At 44.8% G+C, this 20,066-nt stretch overlaps 1 protein-coding gene across 1 annotated transcript; it reads right to left on the minus strand.

Moving 5' to 3' along the window:
* Positions 1-1,753: 1,753 nt before the first annotated feature.
* UBE2QL1 (ubiquitin conjugating enzyme E2 QL1) lies at positions 1,754-19,807 on the minus strand. Its single transcript, XM_071454616.1, has 2 exons — positions 18,683-19,807; positions 1,754-3,084 (listed from the first exon to the last, which is right to left on the minus strand). Exons 1-2 carry the CDS (start codon positions 19,469-19,471, stop codon positions 2,953-2,955), a joined length of 921 nt encoding a protein of 306 aa, XP_071310717.1. The 5' UTR covers positions 19,472-19,807; the 3' UTR covers positions 1,754-2,952.
* Between the last annotated feature and the right edge of the window lie 259 nt (positions 19,808-20,066).

The following is a 20,066-nucleotide window of genomic DNA, read 5'->3' on the forward strand; positions in this document are numbered from 1 at the left end:
CTCAAACACCTTACCTTTCCTTTCCTGATTTCTTCTTCACTTTTCTTTTAGGCTTGTCTGTAGCAGAGAAAGTAGAACTTGTCTAGCATACAGCTAGACAAAACCCATGAACAAATTTTCCCTAAAATAGATAAACTCTCTTTACGGATCTCTTAATTAACCACTCTCCTCGCCATCTCCCTCCCTCCCTTCCTGCTCAGAAGCACAAAGCCCCTGCACTCCCTGCTGTCCCCTTTTTCCTGCATGCCCCCAGCACAGGCTGCTCCTGCCATAAGCCATCGTCTCTTTAATAGCAGCAGGATTATTTTTGGTGCAGCAGGAACTTCATCCTGCCCTAGTTCATGCAGTGTACTTTGCCTTCTTTCCTCCTTGCACGAGTTGTTGCCGCAGCTTATCATCGCACGCACTCTGCTCCCCTTCTGCTACAGCTTCAAAGCACTCCAGATTTTTTGATTTGCCTCTCCTACTGCTCCAAGACACTGAGTGATGCAGAGAACCTCCTACAGCCAGAAAGTAACTGTGATTTTTAGCGATGATGTTTGCTCTAACTATTTAAAGCACACTTAAGAAGACACATAATAAGTAGGTTTGAGGGAAGTGGTAGCAATCCACCCACTACGTTCCTTTTAGCTAACCCTTTAATTAAATATTAAAGATATGGTTCTCAGGAAGATTTAAAATAACCCACTGACAGAAAAAAAGAGACAGATTAAAAGACAGCAGAAAATGAAATAATCCCCCCCCAAAGACTTACCACACCTTCATGCTGTTTTTAACATTATTTTACTGTGCTGATGAGGAAAGAGCTTTTCTGAAGGGAAATAACAAACCTTATGATTTCCAGTGCTAGATCACTCTCTATGTTCTCAGGGAGTCCTGCTAGGAATTACAAATAATTTCATGCTTAACTAAACATACCAGTTTCCTCTTACATAAGGGAGAGCAAAGAAAGTTTATAAATATTGAGAAAGTAAATTACTTGAAATGTTATTCCTCACTCAAAAGACACATTCTGCTGCTGGATGCACAGAACTGATATGCAGTTTGAGAGGAAAAGTACATATATACACTGTTTATAGCCTTGTCTCCAAGCATAAAGCAGAGTGAGATAAATGGCAGCAAGATCTGGGCAGATTTGTGGTACCAAGCATTTCTCTTTGTAGCTGAGTTAAGGCACACCACAAATGATCAGAGGAGAAAGAGAAGTGACTACTGATGGAGATCAGAAGTGTAAGAAACCAGGTTCTTGCAGTGCCCACATAACTGAGTGGCTCTGACCTGCATATTCCTTTTGGTGAAGGCTTTGATTATTTTTCTCTCTATCTAGCTGACAAAGCTCAACAGCCTCACTGAACAGCATTTTTGCACCAGCATTGCAAGAATATCTGCTCCGCTGCTTCTTCTCCTGTGTTTGAACTCCATTGTACTCCTTTTGTTCTTCTATGCTGCATGTAGTTTTAAATCAAACTCCAGACCCCCAAGCTCTCTGTACAGTCTCCAGTGTTGCTGTAACACAAACAGAAACTGGTCAACCATTTTGATTTGTTCTTGTGTTAGCCGTATAATGGGAAGTGCTTCCAAACACACACTGCCTTCCCCCTCCAAATCAGTCTTACAATCGATACTGTCCTACTTTCAATTAAAATACCACCACAACAGATACATCTATATGGTGCTTAGAATCTCACAACAAAAAACCCATTACTTTGAATACAAAAGCTGGCCAAAATGATTGAATTCCTGAGGCAGCAGAAACGATACTGGTGATTTTATTCAGCACGTGTCCAATACGATTTTCCATTCGGAATCCACATTTTTTAATGCTTTTCTAGACCATTCTTAACATTACCTTCAGCTTTTATGGAGTCCCTTAGAAAGTTGTTTTTTTCAATTTGTTTACCAGAAAACTTAAATTTTAATGATTAAATAATAGGACATTTATATACATCAGTGGGTTTTCTCAGATACTGGGCTCTAAGTACATACAATGTCTATTGAGTAAAAATAAAAAAGAAAAATTCCAGTCATGCAAATCATCTTACAAACCATGTTCCATTTGACTCGAAAATTTTTACTCTGTTACTGGCATATCATTTCAAAATTAAACAGATAAAATTTTAAGGTTGTTTTGTCCATTTCCACTCATTTGTTTTGCTGCTTTGAAGAGCTGACAGGCCACATGCTACTGCAGAAGGTACTGCCAGGGTAATAATTTTTCTGCTACCACCGACCAACCCCTCTGAGCCCTGGTGTGGACGTGTTTTAAAAAACCACCTAACCTTCAGCTAACTGCACTGGTTTATTTCTGAACAGCACATCACAATATCAGCACAGAGAGCACATTGTAACCGGTTGGGTGATTCCACTTAATAATTTTTCAACACTAGGACCTCTCAGCATTTTAATTCTGGTTTCATTTATGAATTAAAGGTCATATATAGAGCACAAATGAGGTCTAAATTTAGTCACAGCAGACCACAGTTCCACATAAAGACAAATCTTCAAGTTATGTTGACCTGCTAGGAGACAAAGATAAACAGCACAGCAAACATGTACCTGCAATGCACTGCTTCCCTATTAAATATTAACTGTTTCATTTACATTTAAATGAACTGAGCAGTAATGGATAGACTTTCCAGTACTGCTGTTTGGTGCTGCTGTCATGGAAAGAAGCTGAAGACAATGTGGGCTGTATGGGGGCAAATGACGCAATCTCAGCATCCGCTCAAGTGACTTCAATGATGACCATTCTCCAGTCTTGAAATATAATCCTACACAGCATTTTTTTTCTCTCCCTCTGTAAACACATCTGTTCATAAATAACTTAGATGTCTGCTTGACATTCATGGTATGTAACTGAAGCTGAAGTAGAAAAGGATGGGCGGTGTACAGCACTGAGGAGATGTCACAGTACTTTTGTTCAGCATTTTTGTCAAGTGCAGGTTGCTAACATCAGCCATCAGAGACGGGCGGGGTGACCCACCCATATTTTTCATGGGTCTTCACCAAACTCTTAAATGTTGCTTCAGCTTCCTTTCGACTGAACGACTTTTTTGATTTGCCAGCTTTTCTGCAGATACGGCCCTGCGCCAAACACAAAAAGAAAACCTTCATTAAAGACGTGAAAACGCATCTGGAAACCACAGCTTAACTTTTCAACTCATTAGGACGAGAGGCATTCACTTACGGGTTCCAGCAAGCATAGTTCCTAAACATAAATGCATTATCAGAGATGATTTAAAATGATGTTCAGTGAACGGGTAAAAAAGAGGGGGAAAAAATAAAAAAGAAGAGAAAGAAAGAAGGCATCTGCGGGGCTGTTCCTTCCCGGCGAGCCCCTGCGCTGGCACGCTGCCCTGCTTGCAGCAACCCGTGGCTGCTGCTGCGGCCATGCCTTGGGGCTCGCCTCCCTCTCGGCCGCTCCCGGACACCCCTGGCATTCCATGCTCGGCGTGAGACCCCTCCTGCCCACCCCTCCCGGCAGACAGCGACCGCCCGGGCACGGCTGCGCTCAGCCCCCCGCAGGGACTCCAAGATCACATCCATTCCGGGGACACACTCCATCCCATGGGACACACTCCATCCCATGGGACACACACTCCATCCCATGGGACACACTCCATCCCATGGGACACACTCCATCCCATGGGACACACTCCATCCCATGGGACACACACTCCATCCCGCGGGACACACACTCCATCCCATGGGACACACTCCATCCCATGGGACACACTCCATCCCATGGGACACACACTCCATCCCATGGGACACACTCCATCCCATGGGACACACACTCCATCCCATGGGACACACTCCATCCCATGGGACACACACTCCATCCCATGGGACACACTCCATCCCATGGGACACACACTCCATCCCGCGGGACACACTCCATCCCGCGGGACACACACTCCATCCCTCTTCCTGCCACCTACCTACCCGTGAGAAATGAACAGCTCTGCCCTTTCTAAAAGGAGGGCCTTAAACCACCTTGCTTCCATCTTAAATCTAAACTTATAATTTGTTTATTACCCTTCACGCCAAGTTTGGTAATATAAGAAAATACACCCATTTGCATATACTGCATTTTTATTACCCTACTATAATTATATTACCTCTAACTGCACAGCTGTATGAAAATTCAAATATTTGTTTGGCAGTAGAGACTTTTACTGAGTTATCAATATCTTACCTAATTTTTCACACTGGTCTGTGTCAATTACCAACCAACAGAGATAAAAGAAAGAATTATTGCTGCAGATTATTACCACTCTACAACAATGAATACCTTTAAAAAAATAATCAAAATACCTTTAAAGTATTTATGCCTACTGGATTTGTTACAAAATAGAGGTTTATTAAAGTCACTAGTCTAGTAATTTTAGTAATTGTTTGATAGATTGCACTGAAAGCCTTTTTAACAATAAATTGTATTTGATGAGTGGATACCATATTACAGTGTTACAATTATTAAGAACCAAGTTAGTATGTTATCATTTTTTCTGTTCAACTTAGTATGTTCTCATTTTTTCCTGTTTTTAGCTCAAAAATAATCTTTTGCTTCTCTGATTTTATTGTCAATTTGGAATTTAAACCAAAAATTGGCATTGCATGCAACAAATACTGAGAAAATAGTCAGGTATATTGAGGGAAGAAAAGAGAGGAAATGGGAAAAAAGAAAACAAAATCTGTCCTCGGGGTAGCAAGTTTGCTTTTACAGACTAAAATGAGTAAGATTAGTTGGCAGCGTGGACAAACAATTTCTTTCTAGAAAGCTGTCACAATATTGCAGAGGCTCTTTTGTGTTCAGCACTGCTCCTGTTACAGCAAAACTATGGACACATAAAAGAAAAAGCTGTTTCCTACTCCTGTTTTAGCAAATAATTTTTCAGTGCAGTTTGAGCGGTCTCTCACAGAACACCTTAACCAAAGATTACGAACACCCTCCAATTCACACCTCCATTTACTCACAGTCAATTTATACCCATTTGTTTTTCCCCAGAACATCTGTTTTACCTGTCAATGCTTTTCCTCACCTTTCTCCCTGGCTGCCATTTACAGACTAGAAATCTATCTCCTCTTTAAACCCCCTTCATAGACCAAACAGCAAGACACCTTCTACATCTCCACACAAATTCAGCAATTAATATGTCCCAAATAAGGATGATCTGAATGGTTCTCAATTGAGTCCTGATCATAAATTTTCTTAGAAAATGCTCATTTTTAGTTGTGACAGATGGAATAATTAAATAAAGCTGGGTAATATATTTTTAAAATCCTATTCAATAATTATAATACATAATTATATCCTATATAATTATCAATCATAATTATTCTGCAGGAGTACTTTTGTTGTTACAAAACATTGTGAAATTTCTTCCTAATCCGAGGTTTTGTTGGAAGCACATGCAGAGAAACAGGAAAAGAAAAAACAAAATGCAACAGAAGATTAAATCAGCACAGAAAATGCTGTCCTCAAAATCTCACCAATGAAATACTTTTGAAAGTAAATATAAACTTACTCTGCTGCCTAATTTCTGGATTAGATCCATTTGTCATCTCTTGTGTTTTGCATATTATTTTTTATCCTTTAAGGCTTTGATAGCTTTCTGAATTATATGCATAGCACTAGGACAGTACAATTCACATCTCACCAGCTTTTACAAAGTATTAATAGTAAGCTGCACCTAGAAGTAGGACCTTTGCATTGTGAACAGCTCATGTTTGGTGTTGATTATGTACAGCTTTCAAATCAGGAATGTAAGAATTCTCTGGTGTTGTAATGATGTAGTAAGGATCATCACATCATGTAAAATGTTACTGGAGCCATATCAGATGAAAGGAGCATCATTTCATGAGATTATTCTGAAACCTTTCTGTTATTAATGCAAGGGATCATTAAATCCACTTCCACTCTGGTACCATATACAGGTTGTATGTGAACTACACCTTCAAAGGCCAGCTAATTCTACCCTGCTGCAGTCCATGTACTTCTATGCTTATACAGGAACTATGGGGGGCACGGTCAGCACTGTCTCTTATTAACTAATATCCTGTCAGCTGTTTATAATCTGGATAAAATTTAACCTCCTAGACTGAAAGTTTCCCTATTTTCTGCCTCAAATAAACCTGGGGTAAAAAAAAAGAAGGCTGGAATTTCAGCTGACCAACTTCAGATGTTTTCAAGCCTATACTTGGGTGGTATCTACCGTCTTACTGATTTTTAGATTTTTGCCATTCCCAAAAAATTCTTCCCAAATTTAAGTAAAAAATGTAATTTTGGATGCAGTTATAGAAGAAAGTGTCAAATGTTTTACCAGGTATCGCTACCAGCCCTGACTACAGTTTATTTTCAGCCTGCTACTTAAACAAGCAGCTCTGGGCAGCCTGTGAGCTGCTGCATTCTGTAAACATGGCAGTGTTGGTAAATACAGTATGTAAATATGTGCTGTCCACAGCTCTGTCAGGCACAACTGCATTTTGACCAATCCCCAAACCACATGTGCCACTACTGCCAGGGTGAGGAATACAGATCATTTGCATGGCTGACTTTTGGACGTGTCCGGCACCACATCAAGGAAAGATATCAAGCTGGTATCTGAACAAGATCAAAACATTCCACAAGAGGTTAAAAACAACAGCAAAACCCCAAGGAGTCTTTCATAAAGATATCACTGTCGACTTCAGCTCTGAGAAGTCGCACCAGGAGCTTATTTAAATACTTGCAATACTTTCAGACACTCGCAGAGCGCCTTTCATAAAGGGATAACTGAAAACCTAATTAAAGAGTTGGAGAGAACGTTTCAGATTTTGCCATCTGCTGTGACTTCATGTACTTATCAAGATATAATTTTAACAAGCTAGAAACATATGAAAGGTGAAAGCAATGCCACAGCACCCAACTGGTTTTCCTGCAGCCGTGCTGAGGCGCAGGGGACGTGTGCTGCGCTCAGCCTCCTCCCTCGCTCGTGCTCCTGCTGTGGCCAGCCTGCGTGGCACAGTGAGCAATTGCATGCCACTCAACCAGGCTTTGCCCGAACTAATGAGCCTGCACAAACAGCTGATGAGCATCCAGTCTATAACCCTGATAATGGGGGGCAGAAAGACCTCCTGGAACACGATCTGTGTGGGCAGCCTTCTCAGGACCCCGGCCGTACCGAGGGACCAACCACTCCCTCCTGTCATGCTCAGCAGAAGAGCCAAGGTGAGCCTCATGTATGATTTGTCCCCCTGTCCTGGTTTCAGTTGTAATAGAGTTCATTTTCTTTCTAGTAGAAGTGGTGGTTTGGATTCAGCATGAGAATGATGTTGATAACACCCTGATGTTTTAGCTGATGCTGAGCTGATGCTGAGCAATGCTCACACTAAGCCAAGGATTTTTCACAGTGCCTTGTGCTCTACCAGTGAGCAGGCACACAAGAAGCCAAGGGGGAACATGGCCAGAACAGTGAGCTGAACTGGCCAAAGGGATGTTCCACATCACAGAACATCATGCCCAGTATATTAACTGGGGAGAGTTGGCTGGGAGGGGCGAATCACTGCTGGGCATCTGTCAGTGGGTGGTGAGTAATGGTATTGTGCATCACTACGTTTTCTTGTGGTTTTTTGGCTCTCTGTCTCTAATTACAATATTTTGCTATTATTATAATTATTAGTATTATATTTTACTTAGTTTCAATTACCAAACTCCTTATCTCACCCACAAGTTTTTACTCTTTTTTCGGAATCTCCTCCCCAGCCAGGGGACGAGGTGAGGGAGTGACTGTGTAGCATTTGGTTGGCATCTGAGGTTAAAACATGACACATTCACATCTACAGACCTCTGTGGGCAAATCTGGCAGCTTCTCTACTTCCAAGTGATGCCACAGTAGTCTCTGTGAACACATCTCCCCTTCATAATGCTCTGTGACACCGAAGCATATCCTGAAAAACATCCAACTCAGGAACTATTAGCTCTTTAAAATCTGTCAGTACCACTGTCAGCATGTGCCATGTCAATTCTTCCCCAGCATCACCAGATCACAAAGTAGTCCAAAGATAGAGTTACATCCTGTACAGAAGCCAAATATGAAGCCTGAAACTCTTGAGCCCACTATGACCATATATTTACCCACAGCTGGCCTATGCTATCATGAAAAGCAGTCTTGCCATTTCTTCTGGTCCTTGCAGAGTCAGGACAGCCTCAAGAGGATTTCTCTGGACAAACAGAGTTCCCTCTCTTGTCAAATAAATGATAGTAGCTCCCAGATCCCAACCCAATGATTTTAGGGCAGAACCAGGTATGCTTCCATGTGTGTCCTGTTGGCACTCCCTAGGACAGGACTATGTAACAGAGGTCAGCCTTCCACAGGATCATGCAATCACCAAAAGCACTGTCTGGAAGGGACCTGTGGTGGTCTCCAAGTCCAGCTTAGACACTTGGAGCTGAACTGCCAACACAGGCCAGCTGTGGCACTGCACAGCCAGGTCCTGAACCCTTCAAGGTTGTGCTCAGTCCACTCCTGATGCCACTCCCTGCTTTATTAGGTTCCAAATTTTCAGAGATTTAGTGTACACAGCCATGAGCCCTTAAAGGGATGATGCTATTTTGGAAACAATGTAAGCTCCAGTGCTGTGGATCTCTGAGGTGTCACAGCAAACCTTCAGTCACATCCAGGTGTTTTACCTGGACCAGCTAACAAAAAGCTGTGTAAATTTCCAGTAGTGCACAGCTAAGAGACTCAGAAGCAGGCAAACCTTCACGTTGTTAGCACAGCTCTTAACACAACCTCCTCAGCCCTGTGTACTTTCATTAGTCCTGGCAATGCAAATAACTCCAGGTTGGTCTCCCAAGGGCAAATCACACAAGCCTTCTGCACATGGGGCTAACCTTGGCCCATCATGTAAGCCAGCATAAGGACACACGGATGGCTGCAGTTCCCTTTTCTGCCTCCATCTCTTAACAGATCTCTACAGCAGGTTCTGCTGACCCAACCCTAGGTAAATGTCAAAAGATGAAAAACAAGCAGAGAGAGAGAGAGGCACAAAAAGACTGCTGAGAGTCACTATGCCAGACATGGCATCTATGGTGATCCCTCCGTGGACAGGAAGATGAACCACAACGATATGCCCATTTTCCAAGTCTGTTGTGCCAGGTTTCTCCATGTATGACACAAAATCCATGGATTTCCTAAATATTGAAGCATGCTAAAAGTTTCTGGTACTTAATATATTCCATAATGTGCCAGTGACTAATGGCTTTGGGCCCCAACTATTCTATGCAAACACACTCAAACATTTTCTGATAAGGAACAGAGGCACTCAGCGCTCAAGCCTGAACCAGCCTTATTCTAGAATATTTAAACAAGCTTTCAGAGGAAAATATTTCCACTGGCTTTAGAGACACATTCAAAAGCAGAGCGATGCTGAAGTGAGTACTGTCATGCTCTCAGTGCAGTGATTGCAATGTGTCACAACATCGCTCTTAGAGCGCAATATACACAGTCTCTCCCCCCAATTACATGGTTTATAATTTTTTTCCTTCATGTACTGATGAGGCACAGTTAATCATGTCTCAAAAACTGCACACAATTTATATTGCACTGTATATGATTATTAGCTATAGCTAAAGTAAAGCGGTACAGAAAGTGATACAGACAAATACTCATAATGCTTCAGCATAAGTGAATTAAAACAAGGAGGTTTTCCTGCAAATGTGTAATTTCCAAAGCAGTACTTCCATGCATTTTTGATCTCCTTTTTAAGAATAATCCATAAGAGAAGTAAAAACATAGCAAGTTCTGGCTTTAAAGCGTCCTATAAATTGTGCCTTCTGGGAGCATGACTGTTCTTTGTCCAGGAAAAAGAAATCTGAGTTGCAGCTGAGTAATTATTCATGCTCATTTGTCTGTGCCAGTAGCCTAGTGCCAGTAGCTCTTAATCGATACAAACACTTACAGCCCCAATCTCTGTCTGACAGCTACAGAGCGCTGTGCTGCTCTCCCTCGCCTCTCCCTAAGTCAGCACCGAGCTGGCAGCTTGATTTCAGCACAGATAAGGGTGTAGAAACTCCCTCCCTGCATTTTATGGGTGGGACAAACTCCGTGCTGGCAAAAGAATAAGAAAATTTGTGTGGCTGGCTACATTATTGGTGACTCAACCATCTCCAGGGCTGAAGGTATGACAACATGGTGGGTTTCTGTCAAAAGAGGCAGTCCCTGTTCCCTGCCACCAGAAGGGCACTTGCTAGTCTAGGTGACAGAGGGATGTTTTCTCTGCTACATATTCTCAGTCTTTTGCTGAGCCCACTGGACTACCTGTATGTGGAATCAGGCACTGGTAGAGTTCCTGAAGGCCAGTCCAGGTGAGAAGGCTGGGAACATGACAGCAACTCTGCATAAGCCCACAGGTCCTCCACATCAGGAACCTGAAGCTACCCCAGTCAAACATAGTCATGGGTGTGAACCAACCAAAGCAAAGCCAACCCAACCATCCTTTGTGACAGGCTTTAAAGACAAAGACACCACAACAATGCCTATCTTCACCTTCCCCTAAGTTTTACAATGCTAAAACAAAAACAAAAAAACAAGAGCAAAACTGTAGTAAAAAGCAGGTTGCCTCTGGGAACATATAATCGAGCTAAACCCAAATTTAGTAAGATGAGAGTCACAAGTGGATGTGCTTTTCTACTGCTATTTATATGAATGTGCCAATCTCTTGACTGCAGTATGTTTCATACTGATGCACATGGACATCTACTCAGAGAGGCCTCTGAGTGCTTCAAGCACATATCCTCAAATGACCTGTGGGTCATTTATAAGTTTGCCTGTACTTTACATGTGGGAAAGAGGAATATAGTGAAGTTATTCGACTGCACCTGAAGTCAGTGGCAAAACCTGGAAGGTAAACTCAGATCACCTTTTCTCAGGCTAAGTGCTCCAACCTTCTCCCACAAATAATTATAGAACACTTCAATGCCAGGTATATTTTAATGGAGATAATACTATCAAATTCACAGAAAATTTAATATTTTTAGAAATTATTAGAAAATTTGAAAAACTAATAACATCAATTTCTTCTATTTCATGATGCTTTGTTTTTTTCATGGACACGTATCATGGAAATGAGTCCTTCTTACTGCAGCTGGGGGCTTGTTACCCTTTGTAGCACAAGCCTAGAAACAGGAGAAATACCAAGTCATTCCACAGCTCATAAAGCCTGACTATGACAAGCATCTGAGCTCCGGGCCATTTCATAACACAGGCTTATGTCTTCCTTCCTTGGGTTTATTTTCACTCATCTTTCAATGCAGGTTTGCGATTATAGCTGACTTGTAACTCTATCAAGGAGTCACTGCAGAAGTTCCATGGCTTTTGGAGAGCCTGTGCAGCAAAGGATTAAATCAATGAGAATCATTGATTTTAACAAAGCAAACGCACAAGATCGTGAAGCAGATAAAAAGGCATTTTCCAAGGACAGACTCTGCATGTGCACGACGCATGCACGGATCTGCCACGTGGGGTTGAGGACGGACATGCCTGATGTATCCTTCCTCAGTGTGACTTTGAATAGGAATAGGGTGAATCAGACTGGGACCTTTATCCTGGTTCAGAAGAGGAATCACCTGAACATCTGAAGTGTGGTGCCCACTTACCTGTTCAGTGCACACCGGCAAGGACTACAAATTCACTTTCATCAAAGCACACCTACGCTTCTCCCTAGCTCAGGCACTTTCCCCAGTGCAGTGCTCATTTCACTGCAAGCCAGGTTAGGTAACAGTATCACATCCTCCCTGTAAAGCTTGTCCTGAGACTTCCAGGACCTACTCAGTTACTGATGTTTCCAGATGGAGTTAAAGGCCAACACCATGTAATGCTCAGCAGCCTCCAGAAATGACTTGTGGAGTACAACACAGACCAGACCCCGCACTTCCAAAAAATACAATGATATCCATGAGAAACCTGCTATTCCATTTACAAGTGCAACAACTGGATCCTGTGCACCTTACAATTAAGACACATTTTGAGCCATTCAGCCAGCATAACTACCACAGCATCTGAGGTTCTCCCTGTTTAATGCAGAGGAATTGCACCCAGCAACCCTCCCACCACCCATCTCCCTTTGCACTGAATGCCAGCATTACCTTTTTTGGCATTCACAGGGGAAAACTGGAAACTGCATGTGAAGGACTGAATACGTCAAGGAAAAGAAGAGCCCTTCACTGACTCTCTCACCAGCCCCAAGGAGCTGAGACTGGAAAAAGAAACGCAGTAAATATTATGTTACTTAACCACCGTCCCACTTTGTGAGAGCAGATGCCCACAGGGGGACATGCCACGGATCATGCCTGGCAATCAGACTCCCAGCATATAAGGAGCTGAATTACTGTGGAGTTACAAATCTTCAATCTGGAAGTATCCGGTCATGCATGGAAATCCCTGGGCATTGTGTGGATGCTAGGAAAGCTGCATATTTTCAAGGGTAGCCTGTAAAAGGAAGAGTAAATCTTCCTCACAGCAGAAAGTGGGTTATTTAGGTTACTCCTTCAGGACATCAACCTTCATGACTAGGCTTTCTGCACTCGAAAAAATACAATTTTCAGTGAAGTATCTGACAAAGCACCCCAATGGTACACGGTTCTTTCTGCCTGAACACTCACACTGAAGAAAATGAGCACTTCTTATATAATTCAGGGAAGAAGAATCTTGCTCTTTGCAGCAAATTCAATTTTCTCACAAAATCCAAAGCCACAATTCTTTCAAATTTTTATTTAGGAGATCAGCTAAGTAATGCCAAGAAGAATAAAAGCGTGTTTTAAAATTAGTAATTTGGCTTAATTTAGGGATTTCGTTCATTTGATAACTATTTTAACAGTAATAGGGATAGTTGAAAGTATTTTAAAATTTTCATTTTTATGCTTTGAAGGAGAAAAATGGAGATTATGTTCCCTCTGCTTTTTAAAAGAATTAAACCAACCTCCTATTTCAATGAGTTGGAATCCCTGTGTCTTCATTCCTCTCAGCAGAATATATTTGCATAATAATAGTGGATGGTCAGAACACCAATATATCAGAGTACACATGAACAATTATTTTTTCCAGCCCATTTATCAGGCCCAGCATCTCAATACATATGCTCCTACTTAAACTTCAGCTTCTAATCCTACGTTTCTCAAATGAAATGAAGGAGATATCTTAGAAGGTAAGTAGATCTGATTTTCCTCTGTAGACAAACAATATTCTGTTATCTCTTTGGCCCAGCATTTATACCTTTTTATGGTAGACAAGTCCCCTAACACAGTCTTGGTCTCCTCTGTCATCCTTGTATATGAGTCGATGTTTTTCACCCCTGGACCTAAAGCAACATTTCCCCTCTTGAGGATACCCATAATCACTTGCTCAGGCAACTAATCATAAGCAAAAAGTAAAACAATTTAATTTTTTAAGGGCCTAATAGGATACAATGGCTCCAAATAATTCAGAGACCACTGTGCTCTCTGTACATTTCTGCAGCCTTTGAGATTAGCTGATTTATTCATGGCTACACTTCTCAAACCCAGCATCTGGAGTATGAAAACCCATGGATCTGCAATTAATTTCTGCTATACATATTTGAAAGACCTGGAGTCTGCTGACCTCCTGGACACTGTGCAAGTCCCATCTGCTATCTGCTCGCTCACACTTTTGTTTGAAAGGATGAAGAGGGAGTAATTTAGACTATGATTAACAGCTACCTTCTGTAGCTGTTTGTCATAAAACAAGCCCATTTCTGCTGTTTCAACCTGGTAAAACTCAGCTGAGATATTAGAATCTTTAAAATGGAAAGATAAATCCGTTCAATAGTCATACGAGGCACACAGCATTTGAAGCAAATGAACAGGGCCCCACTGAGGTATTTCTAATGCTGCAATGTGAGGGATCAAAGACATCAACAACTTTTATTTGAATTCAGGAACTTTTCTTTTACAAAATTAAAGCTTAACTATAAACTATCTTTTGATTTTTATCTAAATTATTATATAAAAGCCCACAACAGCAACAATACTCAGAATTAGGGGTACCCTGTTCCTATTGTAATATGTCCCGGCAAAATTTATATGTTTCTTCCATTCCCTGCAAGAATCCTGGAAATTTTTTTTATGTTCCTCCTATTCACTGGAAGAACAAGGGAGTACTTCCCTCAAACGAAGACCTTTTTCATGACAATCTGCAGAGCTGACAGTTACCTGACAGCTGCCTTTGTCTGGCAGTCTGGTCCCCAGCCTCCATGGACAGAACAAGGGACTTGCAAAAAAGAGGACAAGGCATCTACTGGTCAGCCTTGTAAACTACTGCAAGTTTACATCTGAAGTCCCCAAGGGATCAGTTGCAGCTCTGTTTGTTGCTCTCAAAAAAAGAAAAAAAACCAAAGCCCTGATGTATTACTTGGACACTGGTATATACAGCTTTGTTCTCTTTTAAGCATCCACCAAACCATTCTGTCCAGTGAGAAACAACATATCTATTAGAAGACACAAAACCCTCTCTTACTTTTGGTCAAAGTCGGCTCCTTTTCCTTTGGGACCATATTATCTACCATGCTTTCAAAGGAGAGAGATGACTCCTCCCCAAAACATGGGCATTGGTCTCATCTGTGTGCATTGTCACCCAAGGAGAGCATGATGAACCTCCTGCTGTGACCCAGTACCATTCCTCCTTCCTTCCTTCCTTCCATTATTGATATTATTGTGACAATGACATCATTAACTGGAAGTGGAGAGCAACTGACCAATTGTTAAACCTCTCTCTGAAATGACCAATAAATCATTCTAAAGGGCTAAGAAGGAGTAACACTCCATGGCCTACCTCCAAGGCCTGGACAGGCACAGAGAGGCAGGCAAGGGAAGCTCTGCCTAGACAGACAGGTCGAACAGTTGCCTCCAGGACGATAAACAACTGGTATTTAAATTATTTCATTAGCATCACCCCACCTCCCTGGCTGGCACCCCAGCTCCAAAGCAGCTCACAGCGACTGTTTCGCTGGTTCAGCAGGGCCAAGCTCTTGCCTGTGATGACAGGAGCCAGCGAGCAGCTGACTGTGCAGGAAGCAAGTACAAAGTCATCCCTTTAAAAGCAAGGCTACAGTTGAGTTAAGGACAACACCAAGTTTTTTAAAATAGGATCCTGGATCCCAGACAGATAAACAGTCTTTGGCCTTTGATGTACTGAGAATTCCCCTCAAGATACTGACTAGAGCTGTGTGAATAATTGATTTTCTCAGCTGAATAGCTGGAGCAACCAACCAAACAAACCCCAACTTGTTTGTTAATTAACATTTTTTCCTTGAAAACTGAGGGGGAAAAAAAAAGTTAAATTTGGGGCTGTTGAATTGTTATATTCAAACAAAAGTCACCTCTCTTTCACTTTGAACATTTTTATTTACAGACAAAAAAGTCAAAAAATACAATGCTAGATTCATGATGGCATCCCAAAAAGGTAGGGCATCTCTCAAGCAAGGTCACCTGAGACATATGGTTCCTGCTTGGTGAAATCTAGAGAAATAGCCACCCTGCTTTAAAATCCAGGCCCTGGGAGATATGCTCAGGTCTGGGAAGGTGGACACAGGTTTCACCACTTACAAGTGCAATGCTGAAAAGCAACAGAAAAGTGCTTAATTTCTCTGTTACACATTTAAGTTTCTATACAGACACAACTGCTGAGTGACATCCCGTGAGATGTCAGAATGAATTATCGCAATTTCTCTTCTACTCTGTGAAAAAGTCTGTGAAATCCATGAAAAAACTTTTGAGTTTGTCAAGAATCTTAACTGTCTGAAAATGTAGTTTCAATGTTACTTTTATCTGCTTTTGGATTGCTCTGTCAAAAAACAGAAGGTCATACATGCTCACAGCCACTACTAGCTCTACCAAGAGACCATGAAATGCTGTTTCTCTTTGAAGAACCAGCAGAGAATGACAGTGCCACAGCTGGCTCAGCAAAATGGGACTGACGAGAAATGTCCAACAAAATGAGCCACCTTGGTTGGATCCCCTGGACTGCCCCAAGGAGGAAGGTGTGCCAGCAGAACACTCAGCCCTGCCCACTCACACTGGCACCCGTGCCAGCCAGGCGCACTCTTGGATGCGTCACAGGCTGGAGCATTCATGGTGATTTCATGCTAAATCACTGATGGGAACCAGTGACATTTCTCTGGAAGGTCCCTTTGACTCACTGGTGGCAGCAGTGCCCCATCTTCACCCTCAGCCCAATGGCTGCTGCCATTTGTTCAGGCAAGTTCATTCTGAGGCGATGGAGAACGGCCCTCACCCTTCCAGCCTTGCTGATGAACTGCATCTTGAATATTTCATGCTATTGCAGGTTGCAGGCAGCTTACAGAAATTACACAATTAACCTGGTGACAGCCACAGCTATTTGTTTGGGACGGCTCCTTGCAGACACCAAGACTGCCCACGGCACGGCAGGAGTCACCCAAACCCAGCCACACGGCGCTGGGGAATGCAGCACCTCAGCTCTTGACCCTCTGTCAGCTCCATCTTTATTTTTAAAAAGTAACCAGTCTAAAGTGGATCACCTGTAAAATGAAACAGGGATAGGGGAGCGCCAGCCGTATTTTGAGCCCTATTATGCAATGGAGTGGGGATTACATAACGAGGGGAGTGCAATTACAGAAACGTGGCTCCCATGACACAGAGCCCAGCTACGGTGACAGGCTGGCAAACCCATCACAGGCAACATCTCTATAACCCAGAAAATAAATGTATTGACTGTACTGCCTAATAACCTTTCCACTTGAATTGAACAATCTGAGAGGTTGACACGTGCCATGTTATATCAATTTAACTACTAAGTTACTGTCAGCAGTTTATTTCTGCCTTTTTTTTAAAATTCTCTTTCTGTCATAATTGACTTTGCAAACTTCTGGAAGAATGTTATTGAAACTCTTGCTTTTTAAATGTGTTTATTAATGATGCACACATAAACATTCCCTGGTAGTCAAAAATTACTTCTACTTTCTGGAAATCTCCTAAGTGGTTTAGGGAAGAAAATTGTCAGATTATATATCTGAGAATTTATTACTAATAAAACAATACAGTGCTTCTCTCCACTGAGCCATTTTATGATCCCAGTAAATATTCACTGAACCCCTTTAACATTCAACACCTCAGGAAGAGGTTGAATTGTTACAAAATGAGAGAATTTAGCATTGTCCTTCTAAATTATTGTCACAAATAACAAGAACTATGACCTCTCTAAAGAGTGACAGGTTAACAAACAGTGTAATGCAGTAAGAGCAGCTACAGAATTTCAACGTACCTCAGCCTGTGTGTTAATTAAAACTTTTTTTTTTCTTCTTGGTAGACTTTTTTTTATATCCCAAGGTGACCTAGGAAACTTGACCTCTTGAAATGAAGTGCAGAGAAAAATACTATCTGATTTAAAAAAAAGGAGCAGTAGGCCCAAATCAAATAGGTTAAAGGGAGGACATGCCACTTACAAAAGAGCCTGTTGAAAAATCAAAATTCATTTCAGTCTTAAGAAGAAACAAACCTTTACTTCTGCTCAGGCAAGTAATTCCACAGAAGCAACAGGAGTAACCTCTTTTTTAAGCAAATAAAAAGTATGTTATTATTTATTCTTTCCCCACCTCCTTGCCGAGATATAAATTTAAGTTACTTAGTATAATTTACTGACAGACACGGAGCTGTGCAGGTCCTCCGAGTTCAAGGGCATTCACGAACAGGAAAACCACCCTGTCACAGCCATGCGTGCACTGCCCACTATAATACAAAGGGTAATATAAGGCATAAAGAAGAACTACTGCCTACCAGCAATATTCGCCCATTTATTAAAAACGGCTTATGAAATATTTCTCTTCTACGGGTATTCTGCAGGAGAAAAAGGGGGGAAAAAAGCAGCATAAAATACAGCGATTCAGGTCAGACGAGATCCTCTGCCGGGAGAACCGATCACCTCCTTTGAAGGGGAGAGCTGGCAGGAACCGTCTGGCTGCTGCAGCTGCAACACCTAGCCCAAATTACTTGTTCCTTTCGGGCCGGACGATTTGTACAAACCTGTACAAGTTTGCCAGCAGCTCGGGCACGACTCCCGGCGTGACCACGCGGCACACTCAGCGCAGTGTGCCAAGCCCCAGGGCCGGGGTGGCCCCTCGTCCCCGGAGGGAAGCTGTGCGGGACAGCACAGACAAAGACCCGGGGGCAGCAGCTCCAGCGTCGCGCCCTCCGCCAGCGGCAGCACTGCACGCAAGGGACCAGCGAGCATGGCCGACTACTTGGTGAAGGGCAGGAGGCACCAATGCCAAACCCCACTGGAGCCCGGAGAGCCCCCTTTTTGCTGTGAGGTGCCCATCAGGGGTAACGAGCACGGTATCTTGGTGTGCCACCGGCGGCAGAGCCAGGCACAGGGACAAAAGCCGGGCGGGAGGACACGACGGATGCATGTGCTCCTCGTCCCTCAAAGCTGCCCCGCACCTCTGCCGCACCTGCCGAAGAAGATACCCCGGAGCCAAACACGTGTGTCCCTGCCTTCGCCCCACCGGCGACACCAGGTACTCGGGGAGGAGCGGGCCCGGTGGCGGACAGCCGTGGACTGGCCACCTTTGGGGTTCCCACCCGAACCCCGCTCAGCCCCGCACCCCGAGGGATGGAGGCGTGTGCTCCTCGCCCAGCAGGGAGCCCTACCTGCCCCTTGACCAGGCTGGCGGCGAACTGCCTCATGACGGCCTCCACGGTGTAGGCGCTGGACCAGCCGCGGGGGGTGAGCAGCTCCATGCAGATGGCCCCGCCATCCAGGACGTAGCCGTTCTCCAGGCGGGGGCTAAGCACCCTCATGAAGGGCGGCGAGAAGGGGAAGTTGTCGGGGAAGGTGAGGTTGAGCAGGATGTACTCCGTGTTGGTCTCCTTCATGTCCTGCCACAGCACCGAGTCCTTGTCCACCTGGTGCAGCTTCACATTCCAGTCGAAGAGGCTCTCGTCCACCAGCTCCACTGAGATGAAGCGGTCGCTGAGCCGCGCGATGTCCTGCAGCTCCTTCATCAGCCGCCGGGTCCGCACCTGCGTGCAGTGCTGCTGCCGGCCCGCGGGCACCAGCGCCGCCGGCCCCGACCCGCACCCGGGGCCGGAGCCGGGGCCGGGCCGCTGCGCCGCCTCTTTGCCGGCGCCGGGCTCCCTGCCCGGCTCCCGGGGCTTCTCCCGGCCGACTCCCGAGCGCGCCTGCTGCGGGGGCTGCTTGGCCGGCTCCGGCGCCTTCTTGTTCTTGTGGCCCCCGGGGCTGCCCTCGCTGCTGCTGCTGCTGCAGCCGCCCCCGGGGGGGCCCTGCGGCTGCGGCTTGTTGCTGCTGTTCTTCTGGTTGCCTCTGCCGCGGAGCGAGGAGCCCTGCTGGCTGCTGCTGCGGTGGTGGTGGTGCTTGGGGTCCTCCGTGTCCCGGCTGTGCAGCCGAATCAGCCCGATTTTCCGCAGCAGAGTGGCCATGTTGTGCACGGCTCTGCGATCCCTGCCGCCTCTGAGCACCGGTGGGGCTCTAGTGTGGTTGTTATCAATTTAAAGCCCGGCTCGGCGGGTGTGCTGTTGGCGGGCGGGCGGGCGGCGAAGCGCCTCTCCGCTGGTCCGGGGCGCGGAGAGGCGGCGGTGCCGCCGCTGTGCCGGAGGATGTGCGGCCGCCGCTCAAACACCTCTCCTGCCTAGAGCTGCGGCGGGGAGCATTGCCGCAGCGGGGCTGCTCCCGCGGACATCACGGCCCCGCCGCCGTGGCCATGATCCCGTGAAAAGGAAGGAGGAGGAGGGTGGTGGTGGGGGGGAAAGGTAGGAAGGAAAAAAAAAAAAATCCCCCAGCCTCCCGCACGGGAGAGCCCCCTCCCTCCCCCCGCACAGCGGCGGCGAAACCGCCTGCGCTGCAGATGGCTTCCCCGGCACCTTCGGATCGCGCTCGGCCGAGCCAATCCCCGGCGGCTCCCGGCGGGCCGGGCCCCGCGCCGCTCCGGGCGCCTCCCCCAGAGGCGGGCGGGGGGGTCGGAGCCCGCCCGCGCAGCCCCCGCCGTGCCCGCGCCGGCCCGCGGCGCGCTCGGCC

Source organism: Agelaius tricolor, unplaced genomic scaffold, assembly GCF_023055355.1.
Source record: "Agelaius tricolor isolate 1412-34295 unplaced genomic scaffold, bAgeTri1.0.p SCAF_2, whole genome shotgun sequence".
In the NCBI taxonomy this organism is placed as follows: Eukaryota; Metazoa; Chordata; class Aves; order Passeriformes; family Icteridae; genus Agelaius; species Agelaius tricolor.